At 38.4% G+C, this 14,246-nt stretch overlaps 1 protein-coding gene across 10 annotated transcripts in view; it reads left to right on the forward strand.

Moving 5' to 3' along the window:
* Window positions 1-14,246, forward strand: part of LOC306824087 (plectin-like) — a 115,158-nt gene that overhangs the window by 67,026 nt on the left and 33,886 nt on the right. For 8 of the 10 annotated variants that reach the window (XM_079344056.1, XM_079344057.1, XM_079344048.1 and 5 more), the window contains exon 2: window positions 11,478-11,539. In XM_079344056.1, the coding sequence (XP_079200182.1) occupies window positions 11,478-11,539 (62 nt within the window). Of the gene's footprint in view, window positions 1-8,020; window positions 8,527-11,477; window positions 11,540-14,246 lie in introns of those variants that run through there. The other 2 variants (XM_079344055.1, XM_079344049.1) reach the window with 1 other exon arrangement.

The raw sequence follows: 14,246 nt of genomic DNA on the forward strand, positions 1-14,246 counted from the left end.
GAGGTCAGTGTCCTGTAAGAAGAGAACGCAGCATATTTAGGTCACTTTCCCTTTTAAAAGTGATCTACTGTAGGAAGAGCTCAGCTGTGCCGAGTCATAAATTGTCACGTCTTAAAGTTTACTGGCGACGGTGGGTCAGCTGGAGAGGCCTGTTGCTTTGAGCAGACGTATAATAATTCATCTGTGATCTTAAAGCAGTCAGGGTTTATTATGTGTGGTTTTACTGTAGTTAAGCACATCAGTCACTAGCTTTTCATAGTAGGGAAATTAAAAATAAACACAATAACATCACTCTGCCCTCAAACAGCCACCTCTTACACTACACGTGTGTAAAAAGGCAGACTCAGGGGAGATAAAGTGAAACAGATAAGTAGATTATTTTAGGGCTGTTAGGGACACAAATATAGGTATGGTTAAAGACTGCATCATAGTTAATTTAAGTTTCCACTGCTGGATGAATGGAGACTATAGATGAGTTAATAATGAATGAATAATAACGTCTCTGTGTGTTGATCTTCCCGTATGCAACAAGGTAACAAAGGAAAATGCAAAGTCAACATGGTTGAAATGTTGCATTTCCAGTTATCTTTTATTTGGTCAACATATGAGAGGGGCAGGGCCAGCTCTTAGACATTCACCTGTTTCAAAGTACTTCCTGTTTCTTTTTTTAAATCTCCTCACACCAGCTGGCACAGTGTGCCGGGAACACAGAAGGCTACGGGGGGGATTTTATATTGGGCTCATGGTGATGGCTGCATTGTGGAATCCTAAGCGAGGGAAGTACCTGCATGAGATAAGCTCATACGGAGAGAGGACCCAATTTCTGTACAGTAAGATGTGTTGTGCAGGTGAGTGGAGAGACGGATGTGTGTGGGCTGAGCAGGGAGGAGTTAGTTCTCAGCACTGTGTCAGCACTGTACAAAAACGTGGTTCTAAGGACAGTACCTGAGTCATTTACAGAGAGATTGAAGAGGAGGCAAATTCAATGGTTTCAGGCTTTTCTACTGTTCAACAGTTGGTGGCGGTTAGGAGCCAATAAGGCCATGAAAAAAAAGTTTGTATAGATACTGATGATGTAAACAGTGCATTACTTGAAGAGTTTCAGGTAACAAAATGTTCTTAAAACAGACCTTCTCTCTTAACTTTACCGATTTAAAAACAGCAGTTTTTTTGTTTGTTTTTGTTTTTTTGAGGGGGGGGCTTTGGTCTTTATTTTGACAGGACAGCTGAGGTCAGACATGAAACACAGAGAGAAAGAGTGTAGGAACCAAATCATTTCAGCATGGGGCATTAGGAATCGAACCAGTAAAACGAGGATTGTGACCTCTATTCATGGAGCCCTTGCTCTACAGTATGGACTGAGCTAAACCAGCTGTTTACATGTATCCTAAGGGCTTAAACTCTGGCTCAACAAGTCAACTATGCAGCCAGTCAGAAAGCACACTTATTATGCTGTAAACGTGATTGAGAGATGAATAAGCAAGTATCTAAAACAACAATTAGACACGGTGTATGCATATCAGAACATCACATTCAAGGCATTCATGTAAAGTAAATGCATGTAATGCGTTACTTAATCTGCCTCTTAGAAGAGCATGGAATACAGATAGACCTGCAAAATGATTACATTAGTGCGTTATATATCTGTAAACAGAAGAAACATTTTAACTTTCTGAATCAATGGAGAACAAAATATAAAATATTTCCTTTAAGTATCGTCATTTTATTCAAACGAGTTAAGGCAATTTTCTGAGTTTAAAAAAAAAAAAGTTTTGAGGAACAAAAAAACAGATAAATCAAAGCTCAAAAAGTATTGTACGTCTAACATCATGAGATGTGCTAAGAATGCCTCTGGCTCCACTGATTCCATACTGTGAGTCATAAAAGTTTAGTAAAGAAGTTTCTCATGCAATGCATACATTAACTAACCGTTTCTACATTCCTGAGTTATGATGGGGGAGGCCTTGTTTTTATTGGAACTTTCTATGTCAGGTGTTAGAACATGTCTGAAAATAATAAAAGTGAGTTTCAGACATGCAGTCGAAGCCTTTAGACTGTTCTTGGTATTTAATGAGTAACTTTTCTTTACATATAGTCGTCATCATGCTTTATGTTACTTAAAACCACCCTGATAGTGACAGATTAAGAAATAGTTCATATAGCAGGGAATAAGATATCATAATACACATAGGAACAGTTGCTCAATTGGTTATTATTGGTTATTGTCATTTAAAAAATATACTTGATATATTCTTTTCTAATTTTATGTTTATATTTTATAATTTAATACAATGATTGAATGATATCAGTAACTCTCTCTCACGGTTATCAATCACATAATGTATAGTTTTGGTATTTATAACATTAAGAAATTGTGTAGCCATGTCTTTTCTGAAACTTGAATTCAAATGGAATGCAATTTGCCCGTTTAATACCCTAACAAAAGTAGGCGACTGTCATTAATGTCACACTTTTTTCTATAAGTTATTTAGAATTGACTTTTTCAATCACCGAATATTATCCTCATCAATTTTTAAGAAATATTCCTCATCCTCATGTAGAGGTGTGTTGGTACATGGGCGTGGTTGAACTCTGACTCCATCTAGTGGTGAAGATGTTTCACATCTTTCTGCCAGTCATGGAGAGCATGAGTTGGATGAAGGACGGTGTTTTCCTTGACACGTTATTGGAGACTCCTCCATCTCTATGCCTAAAAATACAGTCATGAGTAAGAGTCAGTCACAGTTACAAGGCACATGGTTCTGTTTATTTACAGGGGTTGTCATAGAAACATCACTGAGGTTCCCCTTTTTTCCACATTTACTTTGGTGTTTGGAAACCGTCAAGGGTAAGATAACTCTGACATACCACAATGTGTTAAAAGTGGATTAATAGATCACAAGGGAAATGAGGAACCTAAAACATTTTTCTTTAGGTTTAGTCATGAGTGTCGATGTTAAACAGTTTGATGAAGTCGTCTTTCACTGAGCATTGTGTCAGTTTTACACGTTTGAAGTTAATAATTTACTTGTGGGTTTAACTTTTTAAACTTTTGTTTAAACTTACCAATTTTATATATATTTATTTAACTTCATTAAATCTCTTGATTCAATCTGAAATATGTTTTATTACAAATGCTATTTGATTATTTATGTATTTTTTACAGAAAAAGAAAAGCATTGTACAGTTTTTCAATTTACCTTTAAAAACTAAGATGTGACTGCAGGGTAAATAATCTTTGAAGAAATGTTGAGTTATAAATTAATGACTAAGCTCTAAAATCATTCATGATATTGTGTTTTATTAGATTTTCAGAATAAGAAAGGGAAGGACAAAATGGCTCGTGAGGCAAACAGAATTACAAAAAATGTTGATTTTCAAGTTGTTTGAAAAAGAAACGTGTTATTGGCAGTATCCAGCAGTATGCAGCAGCACAGCAATGACCAATATAAAAAGGATGACGGCAGCATAGACTTTTATTTTGGTTGCTTATTTCACAATGAAGGGAAGATAGCAAGTTATAAAAATGTCAGTCATTGCCTTTTTTTATTTAAAAAAAAACTGAAATTGCAGTCATTTGGCAGCATAACATCATTTTGTAAATATACTTTATTAGGGCACCTCATTCTGGGAATTGCTATGAAAGAAAATGGTTTTACTTGCATGTCTTTGCTCTCACCTGCAGAGGGAGACACATGCTGTTTCAAAATGTTTAATTGGTGCCAGTCAAACTGCAGCTAACTCAGCTTTTCACCCCTTGCCATCTTACTTTTTATATCAACCAAATAAAACATTAGCAACTGGCACGATCCCAGATGTGGGGCTTTCAACAGAGGCTTCCAGAACTGAGCACCAAGCTATTTTAAAACTCAGCTGCCGTGTCTTAATCTAGGGGCTTGTTGAGTCTGAGTTAAATTGAGTTTGCAGCTTCATCAGTGCATCTGACTGTGACAACATAATCTAAAGTCTGCTGTCATGTAGGAGGTCATGGTGAATTTAGTGGTCTACTTATCGTAACACAGATATGGCAAACACACCAGAGGTTAGAATCAGTTTTCAGCTGGATGAGCATTTATCTAAATATTAAGATTCAAAGACGATAAAACTGACAAGCTGTCAAATAGATTCCAACAAGAACTCCTCGTTCACTGGAGTTTCCCCTGGATAAGAAAAATAAATACTTTTTTGAGTTTAACACAATTCACCACTCATTTTACACAATTATATTTAATCATACAGCCTCAGGGTTCTTCATCGGCTTCAAAGTATTTTAAATTTAGTATGACACATGCCAGGCCGTGTTTGAATCATGCGGCCATGTGAGTATGCGAGTTTTGATAACGCTGGAAGAGCTGTGACTCCGTTGGTAGATTCGGTCGTCACTCAGCCGGAAGGTCGGGGACTTGATCCACAGCCGGTGCATTCAAAAGTCAATGTGCCATTGGACAAAACACTTAACCCCAAGTTGTCCCACTGCTTCATCAGAGGTGTATGAATGTGGAATAATAGATTATTTCATAATGATGTACACTTTTCTAAGCAAAGTCTACCATCAGTGCATAAATGGGTGTGAATGAGGGTTCGCTCTGCCTGGGGTGTGATTTTTTGTTTTCTTTTTTTAAGTAAGCAGAAATATGAGTCAGTGTCCGCTGGCAGCAGCGTGCTTCTTCTAGTCTTAACTTCTCCTTATCCTCTACTTCACAGAACAACTATGGTGATGCTCCAGGGTGTATTGAAACTCCTCCTTTTATCAACATTCCTTTCCCTCAGGGGTGTGGTAGCAGTTAATGGAAGAGATGAGAATAGAATATGGGAGAGGGAGAGAAGAGAAGAGAACTTACCTGACAGCAAATCCTCCTTACTTTATCGTTTCCCTACAATGAAAAATGTTGTCCAGCCATCCTAAACCCTCGTGCGCCGTACAGTTCAGCACTTTAGCAAACCATAATGAACCATTCTTAGAATTCTTTTGTCGTCTAATTTGTCTGCTTTGTTTGGCAAAGGCTCCCCAGATCTTAAATACAGGTTATTTTAGCCCAAGTGCCTGAAAGCTCAACCATGTGTTTGTGGGTATTATGGGCATTACAGATGTATGTGCAGCTCTGTGTCATGCTCAGCTAAATGTTACAGTAGTAGTAGTAGTAGTATTTTATTCTATGATGCACAAAAGCACAAAAGGAAATCAAGGTCAGCAAAATTGTTAGTGGGTAATTGGGTTTTCAGAAGAACATTGGTGTGGAATAGCACTGCCATTAAGTCGGTGGTTATATTTGTTTACTGTAATTACACCAAACACTTTTCACAATGATATGGTGTGTTTTTTGGCAAGTTTAGAGGCTCTATGAGATTACATTTTTGACACAGCGGTGGTTCAGGTTAAATCAAGCTGCCAAGATGCTAACTAGCCGCTAACATGCTCACAATGCTCAAATGATTTAATCTTCAAAACTAAGATTTTACTTTAATTTACTGTGTTAGCATGCTAATGTTAGCTAGTAATCAGTAAACTCAAAGGCTGATGGGATTTTACAGTTTAGCTTTACAGCCATGAGAATAAAAGTAGCCTTTTAAAACCTGCCAAACTATTTAGCATACCTCACTTCAGCTAAACCATTTTTTTTTATCCAAGTCAACATGTGTGTTCAGCACAACAAGAGGAGTGTTAGCAGGAGGAAGACTGACTTCCCTGTCACTTCATTCCCACACAGAAATATCAAACCTCAAACTTGTCATTTGGAGAGAAAATACTTTCTCCTCCTTTTTTCACCCAGCCCTCCTTCTCTCCCCTTGTATAAAAAGCCCCAAGTGTTCCATCTGGTTTTGATGAGGCCAGATGAGGGGAACAGAGTAATAAGCATGTTGAGACCTTAATGATAGTTCTCCTTTTTGGTGGAAAGATCTCATGACTAAGATGTTCCACACTTTTCTGCATCAATGCCTGTTCCCAGTTGTGTCCATAGCTTGTGTTTCCCAGGAGGTTTAGAGATGCAGTCCAGCTAGGTGTTGGTACGTGTTGCCCTGCCAAACATCACAGAGATATCAGTTACCATCTACTGTTGCTGCTGTGTCTCAGATTACCATGTGTTGCTTGGTGCAGTGGCATTACATTGTAATTTGCAGTGAATACCTTTCATGCAAAACTTCTATAAACATTTAATGACATGTTGCCGTTTAATGAAAAATAAATAATGAATAAGCACATTTTCAGTGTTCCAAATTCTGAGTATTTTCCAATGGTAGACCTTTCATGTTTTTACAGTCAATTCTGTACTTGATATGATTCCGTTCGTTTATTACCTGCCCATACACCACTCCCTAATTCCTCAGCTTGCCTAGACATTGTCAGGAACTACAAAGGTGTGTCTCCAAATTTGCTAACGTGGCTGCAAAATGAGTCAACACACACAGACACACTCTCGCAAACTCTTACACACCCACATAAAAAAAAAAAAAAAAAAACTCACTGACAAATTAAGTACCTTCTTGTTCATACAGGTTGTGTTCAATACTTCAGCGCTCTTAAAGTGGAGAGTGGTTTTGAGATGCTCAATGAAATGATGTCAGTCAGGGGTGTACACCAACCTTAGGCCTGGAGCAACAGGATTTTGGATAGGTAGGACACACCCTGTCCTCCAGCTCCACATATATACTAAGCTTTTAGGGGGTCAATAATGGAGCTCATCATTAACTCAAATCAGGAGTCAAGGTTTTTTAATACGTATGCTTGGAGACACTTTACATGAATTATATGCAGTATTCAAAACATGAAATTATTCAATTTATAAAATATAAACTGTGTATAAGAACTATTGCTCTGCAGATATTCTGATAATGGCTGTCTTCGTCTGGTTGGAAGCTTAAATAATAAGGCTTAATTAAGCAAAGGTAAAGTACATTATATTTCCTATTTGACAATGTGTCAAATAGGAAATATATAGGAAATGTGTCACTTAAATTGTTGCTCAAGCCAAAAGTTGGCAAATTCCTAACTTTTATTCGACAATACAACCGATAAATTTGTGATTTTTTTCTCCTGCAGAATATTTAAACAGGATGTAAACATGTAAAAAAATAATAATAATAATAATTCTTAAAGTATAATATTACAACAACAACACAGTAACGCACATAGATCTTTTTAAACATTTCGAATGTTTGTACAGCCTGAGTGCCCTACAATGGAAAATCACTGCAGTTTACAGGAAATGATGCAATTGATGTTATCAGATTTGTTTGGATTGAATGCTAAAGAGCTGAAACCGTAGAAACAAAGACTTTTAAACAATGGTGGCTGAAACAAACCCAGCATGTAAAAAAGGCGAACCCTCATACAGATGATTAGATTAACCCTAATCCACTTAATTGGAATCTTTAATCTTGATCTATTTGTTCCTGTTTTGGTGAGATGTTGCTGGGGAAGAATCAAGTGTTTTTTTTCCAGCAAGAGGTGCGATGAGTAATAATTGTTATATTTGCGTTGGATGCTTCCACATGGAAAGAAATGCAATGCAATCGAAAGCAACACGACTGAATGAATGCACAGCTTTAACTCTGAGTCTGCCTGTTCATACTCATACTGAGTTCTAATCTCTCAGTAAATCAGGGATATTCAGGGTGTGGTCATTCATCACTGTCTAGAATCTATAGCAGCTCTTCCTAAAACTCTCTCCTCCTCCCACTCTTCTCTCTTTTTGGTCACAGAGAGTAACTCTTAATGTCTCAGGAATGCTGTGAATAAGAAATGATTAACTATGAGAGTTGATTTTATGTGCATGTAAGGGTTTGACTTACAAGACAAACTTTACTGACTTGTAGTAAATTGACATTATCACTGGATGTGTAGTTGAATCAAACGTTAATAAATTATTAAAGTTATCAGCAAATGATTTTAAGGTCATTTTGCATCCTCAATGACTCAGCTTGTGTGTCTTACGCAAGCTGTGAGATTATGTTATAACTCATGCAGGTTGCCACACCTCGTCCTTCCTCCTTGCTTCAGCGAAACATGGCACACAGTAAGAGGAAGAGGTGTGTTCACAGCCCTACCCACGGTGTCCTATACTCACAAATACACACTCCCACATCACTCACAGGGACAGGCCCAGACTTCATAGCCCACAGGCACCAATTGCAATGAAAGGAATAAAGTGAGCGAGAGAAAAAGGAGGAGAAAAAAATAGGAGGAGGAAAAATAAGGGCAGAGCTGAACTCTGATGAGGGAGTGAGGAGGTTGAGAGAAATCATAGGTTTGTGAAGTGCTGGCCACAGGACTGCATACTTTGGGACAGATTGAGGGCCAGTGGGACAGATAGGAGCGAGAAAAGCAGAAGTTGCCATCAAGGAGTCAAACATAAAAAAGGATATCTTGTCATTAGGATTTATATTGTGTTTGCTGACAAACAGCAAGGATGAACTCTCAGCAGCCGAAGTTCAGGAATTTCTCCTCTGGCAGCATGGGCAGAGAGAGGTTGCCCTCAGACGATGGTTACTACCAGGGGATGCTGAAGGCTATGGACGGCAGAAAAGGTATCAGTATTGTGGCAGTTTATGGGAAATAGCTTAATTGGAATCTTGATCTATTTGTTCCTGTTTTGGTGAGATGTTGCTGGGGAAGAATCAAGTGTTTTCTTTCCAGCAAGAGGTGCGATGAGTAATAATTGTTATATTTGCATTGGATGTTTCTGCAGTGAGGACTTTTTTTTTTTTTCTTAACAAGTTGTCTCTGGCTTGAACTTTTACAATTGTTGAATGCCCAGCTTGAAATTACTGCTGTATAGATTTTGAGGTCAATTTGTCAATTTGAACTGTTTTGTCTGGTGTTTCTCCATTCTGACACTTTAAAAAGAGGATACTCCCCTTTTCTAATTCATCAGCAGCTTCCTCACGCTGTATTGGTCAGCAAAGCCCATTCACAGTTTCTGTTCTACAGCGTGTCTGTGTGTGTTTTTGGCTGAGTGAGTCACTGTATAACTACAGACTATTTCCCCTTTAGTTGTACTGAAGCTGGGGTGAATAATGTGTTTCATTGTCCTCCTTTTTTCAGTCACTTTGTTCCTTTTTTTCAGAACCCCTTAATTTTGCTGCTTTTGTAGAAAAGAATCCTGTAAATAATTAACACGTTCTATAAATTGGCTATTCTTAATCTGTGAGAACTTTTAAGCCCAATCAAGGTGTTTACCTTATCAGGAGAACTGGATCCTTCTATTGTTATTATCTGTGTGCGGTCTTCTTGCGTCTCATGATATTCATAGTAGGCTGGAAAACTATTGACCAGTGGTGGATAAAAGGAATGGTCTTCATTTAAACTCACACTTAATAATTAAAGTATAAAAGACTTCTATTAAAGAATGGCCTCTGGGCCATGAGCATGCTCTAATGCACAAGTGCCTGGTTGTGGTGGAGCTACATTAACTGGAGTGTGAGATAATTGTTATTTCTAAGATTGGATCATATTTGATTTGCTTATTGATGAGTCTTCATGTAAAGCCAACATCTGAATGGTATCACTGTCAAATAAAAGAAAAATATGACTCTAAAATGTTGAGTTTAGAATTAAAAAGTAGCTTAAGTTGGAGAAAGATAGAGATAGTTCAAGTAGAATGATGTACTTGCTAATTACATTGAACCCTACCTTTGATATTTCGTGCAGTTCTGTGCTGTAGACATCACACTTCATTGAAACCTGTTTGTGTCTGTTGATATTTGATACTGAAGTTCACTGGGCCCCTATACACACACACACACACACACACACACACACACATACCCATCACTTATAAAGAGCAAACAACTCTATAAAGAGTTTCAGTGGTTGAAACCTGAGCAGGTAACGTGTTGTGAACAGAATTCAGGGACCTAAGGGGTCAAGGTGCAAGTCCTCCGGAGTACTGCGTTGTATACATCTGCGTTTAACAACATCCCAGAGACTCGACGCGCCACTCCATCACGCATCCACTCTGCGTGACACTTTAAACCTGCTGACAAGAAATAGAACCACAGGGAATACAAAGTGAAGCTTGGGTTTAAATGATAAATGAGGAGGTTAAAGGTCTGCGATGTCTGTGTGTGGTTACCATGGTAACACAGTTCCATAACACATTTGCAGAGGTCCTTGTTGACACCCTCCTGAGAAAACAAACGTAGCCTGTGGGCGCCGGTTTAGCTTTAGCATTGAATCACTGCCCTTTGCTTTTCATTGCTGGGTGTGTGGCTATGCTGAAGACGCTTTGATTGCTCCCTTTAAAAGTGATAAGACAGAGGACTTTGAGTTTATGTCCATAGCTCTTTTCAACACAGTTGGGAATGACTGCTGTGGGAGTCATTGAAGGAGAACATTCTTGAACCTGCCTAAATGGTTTTCTTTGTCATAGTGACATGTTAAAGCCTGGGAAATTCAAACTACTCAGTGAACCACATACCTTTAGATCCTGCAGCTCGACATCAGAGAGCTGAAAACAGGCCGATGTGTCCATAATTAATGTCACAGTGACACACCTTGTGTTTTTTTCTCCCTGTATCCAATAACACATCACTGGATGGGTGTATGATAGTTTGTTCTCTTAGTAGGTGTGGTCCTTTGCCCAGATCTTGTTGTTTCTTGTTGAAAAATTGCACTCTAATAGTTATGCCAGCCAGGTCTTGTGGTAATCGTACAGCATGTCTTCACGCATCCAGAACATTTGCTGAAGGAATCCCTTTGTCTCTATAAGCACAGCTGGCCACGGTGTCATGATCTGACAAATACAATGTTTCTGAGACAATAAGGGTGCATCTGCCCACAATGAATGATTTCTGATGCAGTCTGACTCAGAGGCAGGCGTGCACAGTCAAGAGTTTTTTTTTGTTTTGTTTTTTTGTATTTCCACCCAGAGATGAATCTGTTGGTTGCACATTATCTTGTATCTGAGAGATTTTCTTTTTGTTTACTGCATAACTTCAATTCAATCAAACTTTTATCCCAAATACATACATCAGTAGCATGCCTAACCTTCAATGCATAGTTTAAACATTTCAAAGTTTACAAAAGAAAAAAGAAAAATCTTTCAGAGGGTCCAACTGATACATTTTTGGGGCCGATATTGATATTGGGGAGGGAAAAAAATCAGATACAGATGTGTCAGCCAATATCTTTCTTAGATCTATGTTTAAGCTGTACAAACAGATAGATATAGATAAACACATTTATTGTGTTGATCACTCAACTGGAAAGTAACTCTGCATGTATGTGCATCACCATGACACTATAGAGAGTGATAAAGCTTGCTATTATCAATCTAGCATGTTCTGCTGGTGACAGAGAACTGAAAGGGTTATACAATGAAACTCAAATTAAAGTATATTTAACTGTTGAATAAATCGAGTAATAGCAACCTATATTATCGGCTGGCCGGTTAGTCGGTCGAACTTTGTTGATTGGTTACAACTTATTGCCTCTTCCCCTACGCTTGGTGTTAAACTGAGGTTTCTCTGTTTTGCAGATGAACGAGATCGAGTACAAAAGAAGACCTTCACAAAATGGGTGAACAAGCACTTAATGAAGGTAAGGACCTGTGCTTGACTTTGACTCTCTCACATTATGCTGACATTGTCACGTTCCTCATTCATTTACATGTCAATCAGGTATACAGGTCTCAAAGAATTTATAAGGTGTGACTAGATTTGAGCTTTCCACCAAACTTATGCAAGAAGTCAGTCAAACACATCTTCAAAACAAGTAGGTTGGGTATCAAAAGGTAAAACTCCTTATTTGTGGCCTAGGTGTAAATAATGCAGCAGTTAAACAGCAGATGTTCTCTCAGTGAGGCATCACACCTATTTGCCTTCAGGTGAAATGTTGAGTCTTTAGGCAATATCGCAACAAAACAACAACCTCCTTTTCCGAAAAAAGAAGTCAAGGTAAAGTGCAGAAAGATTGTAGTTCCTCAAAAGGCCACCTGAGGCTAGCTTTAAAAGTGAGCCAATCCCCATAGAGCCCCATAGTTAGACGCCAAACTTTATAGTGGAAACATGAAACATATTTACAGCGTTGTAAAACTGCCTGAGAAACCATCCTATTGAATGATATAGTATTATATTAAATTATAGATAAAGATTAAAGTTATGAACTTCACACGCAAAGAGGATCTGCTGGCACCGCTAGTCACCTTAGGCAAACCAAACCAACCCTGTTTACCCACAGCTACCTCTTATCTCTTGTTTAGCTCTCTGATCAAATTGGGCTCAACTTTAACTTGTTTTAAGAGGAGTCATCTAGTCTAAATTTTAAGCGGAGTTTAAGTACCGTAATCGGTAAATTAGATGATGAGATCCTACCTAGTGTAGACTGTAAAGCTTTAATTACTTAGTATTAACAACACAACAAAACCTTTATAAAGCAAGGCTTCAAAAAGGCAGTCAACAAAACCGTGGGTGACATCACTTTGAGGTTGTCCATTTTTTGTTTACAGTCAATATTCAGTACTTAGATTTAGCCATGATCAGGTGTAAATGTAGGTTGTCTTGGTTTATTTTCATGTTGGCAGGAACTTTTATTCATTGTTCATGTTTGGACACTCGAATGTGAGTGAATGCTGGTTTAAACAAACTCACATCGTCTTACAGAGTTGTAGGACAGATTCCAAACAGGCTTTATAATGTTGCCGATGATTTTCAATTAAGGGTCAGAATGGTCTGCAGTACAACACCTCAACCCTTAGGTGCTTCCATAAACACACGTTAGCTGGTCAGTTGCTACCTCTGTTAACTGCCCTGCAATCAATGTGTAAAGGGGAGGCTAACCAGAAGTCCAGTCTATCACCAACTGAGGGACTGTGTAAACTATCCGTCAGCATCCGTTCAGTCTCACCTACCTCACTCCCCTAACCTGCATCACATATTCAGGGAGGTAAACAGGTCAGGATGGGGCCACACTCCTCACTCTGGAGTTTCTCATTAGTGGTGAAAAATTAGCCCCCATAATACAATTCCCACACACAGCAGTAAAATATCCCCTTTCTTTCACGAAACTCCCATTGGCAGCAACACTTGTATAAGAGTATGACTTCCATACTTGAATTATCACTCCAAAGACACAGGTCCATTCATTTAAAAAAAAAAATGAAACAAGACGGGGAAAAGCACAAAGAGTGTTTTCATTTCCATGAATGTGCAGTGCTAACGTATTCGGCTACTGCACTGAACGTACAGTGTAGTTACTCCCTCTTGTTTCTATTGAGTGTTCTCTGTCAATGTTGGAGGGTGAGTCACAAACATCTGGACTCTCTTAGCCCTCTAAAAAGGCAAAATCCTGGTCTCGGCCCAGAGCCCACAGTGGTGAATGCCTACGGTAGCACATGTGCTGCACATACTCATGGGAGAGGGTGACTACCTGCATGCACACCCGGCATACACTGGAGCATTGTATTGATGCGAGAAACGCTTGATAAGTTTTAAAAAATGAAAGTTTATATTGCTTTTAAAAATAACCTATAAAATAAAATCAAAAGTTTGAAATGTTTAGAAAACATAAAATAGAGTCTGGAGTTTTCTGGTGTTCATGCAAAGTGTTAATAAAGACATTCAAAAAAAGCCTTTATTGAATAAGCTAATTCATTATGGAAAACTTGAATTGAAGGTCATGTTAAAAAAAAAAAAACAAGCTGAGAGTCAACTCTTATGTTGCGGTACAAACAGCCTTCTTCAGGGCATCAAAATGTGCTTCAATGGTGGACTCAATCATATACATATGCATTTTTTAGTCTTTTGAATATCAAAAAATATATATTATTAAGTTAAATCTCTGAGATTGAATTCAAATTCCATCCTCGATCTAACTAATATAAAACTCTCCAGCTCTTCATTTATTGTTCTAAATGACAAAGACAGGCCTCGAGTCCTTACGTTCAAGAGGGGAAAAAGCTGTCCATGCAGCTGTCTTTTCTGATCATACAAAAAAAGGTCCATTAATTAAGAGCATCGTATCAAAAGAGAAGAACGATCACTCAGCCTTCAGTCATCTGTGGGAAAGATGAGGAAATGAGAAAAAAAGAACATATTCAGAAAAGAAAGTGTTCACTCTTCCTAAATGTGTGAAAATGCTCCCCTGAGGCTAAGCTGTTGTTAAACTGATTGAATGACTTCATGACTGACCTAACAGGGGCAGGCTGTAGGTTGGATGCAGCCACGAAAAGCTGCGAAGGGCCGTCGAGTGGTTTCCTCTGCAGAGTAAATCCTCAGATGAGTAATGGCCGATTCCTTGAAGCTACATC

Source organism: Symphodus melops (assembly GCF_947650265.1).
Source record: "Symphodus melops genome assembly, chromosome: 5".
NCBI lineage: Eukaryota > Metazoa > Chordata > Actinopteri > Labriformes > Labridae > Symphodus > Symphodus melops.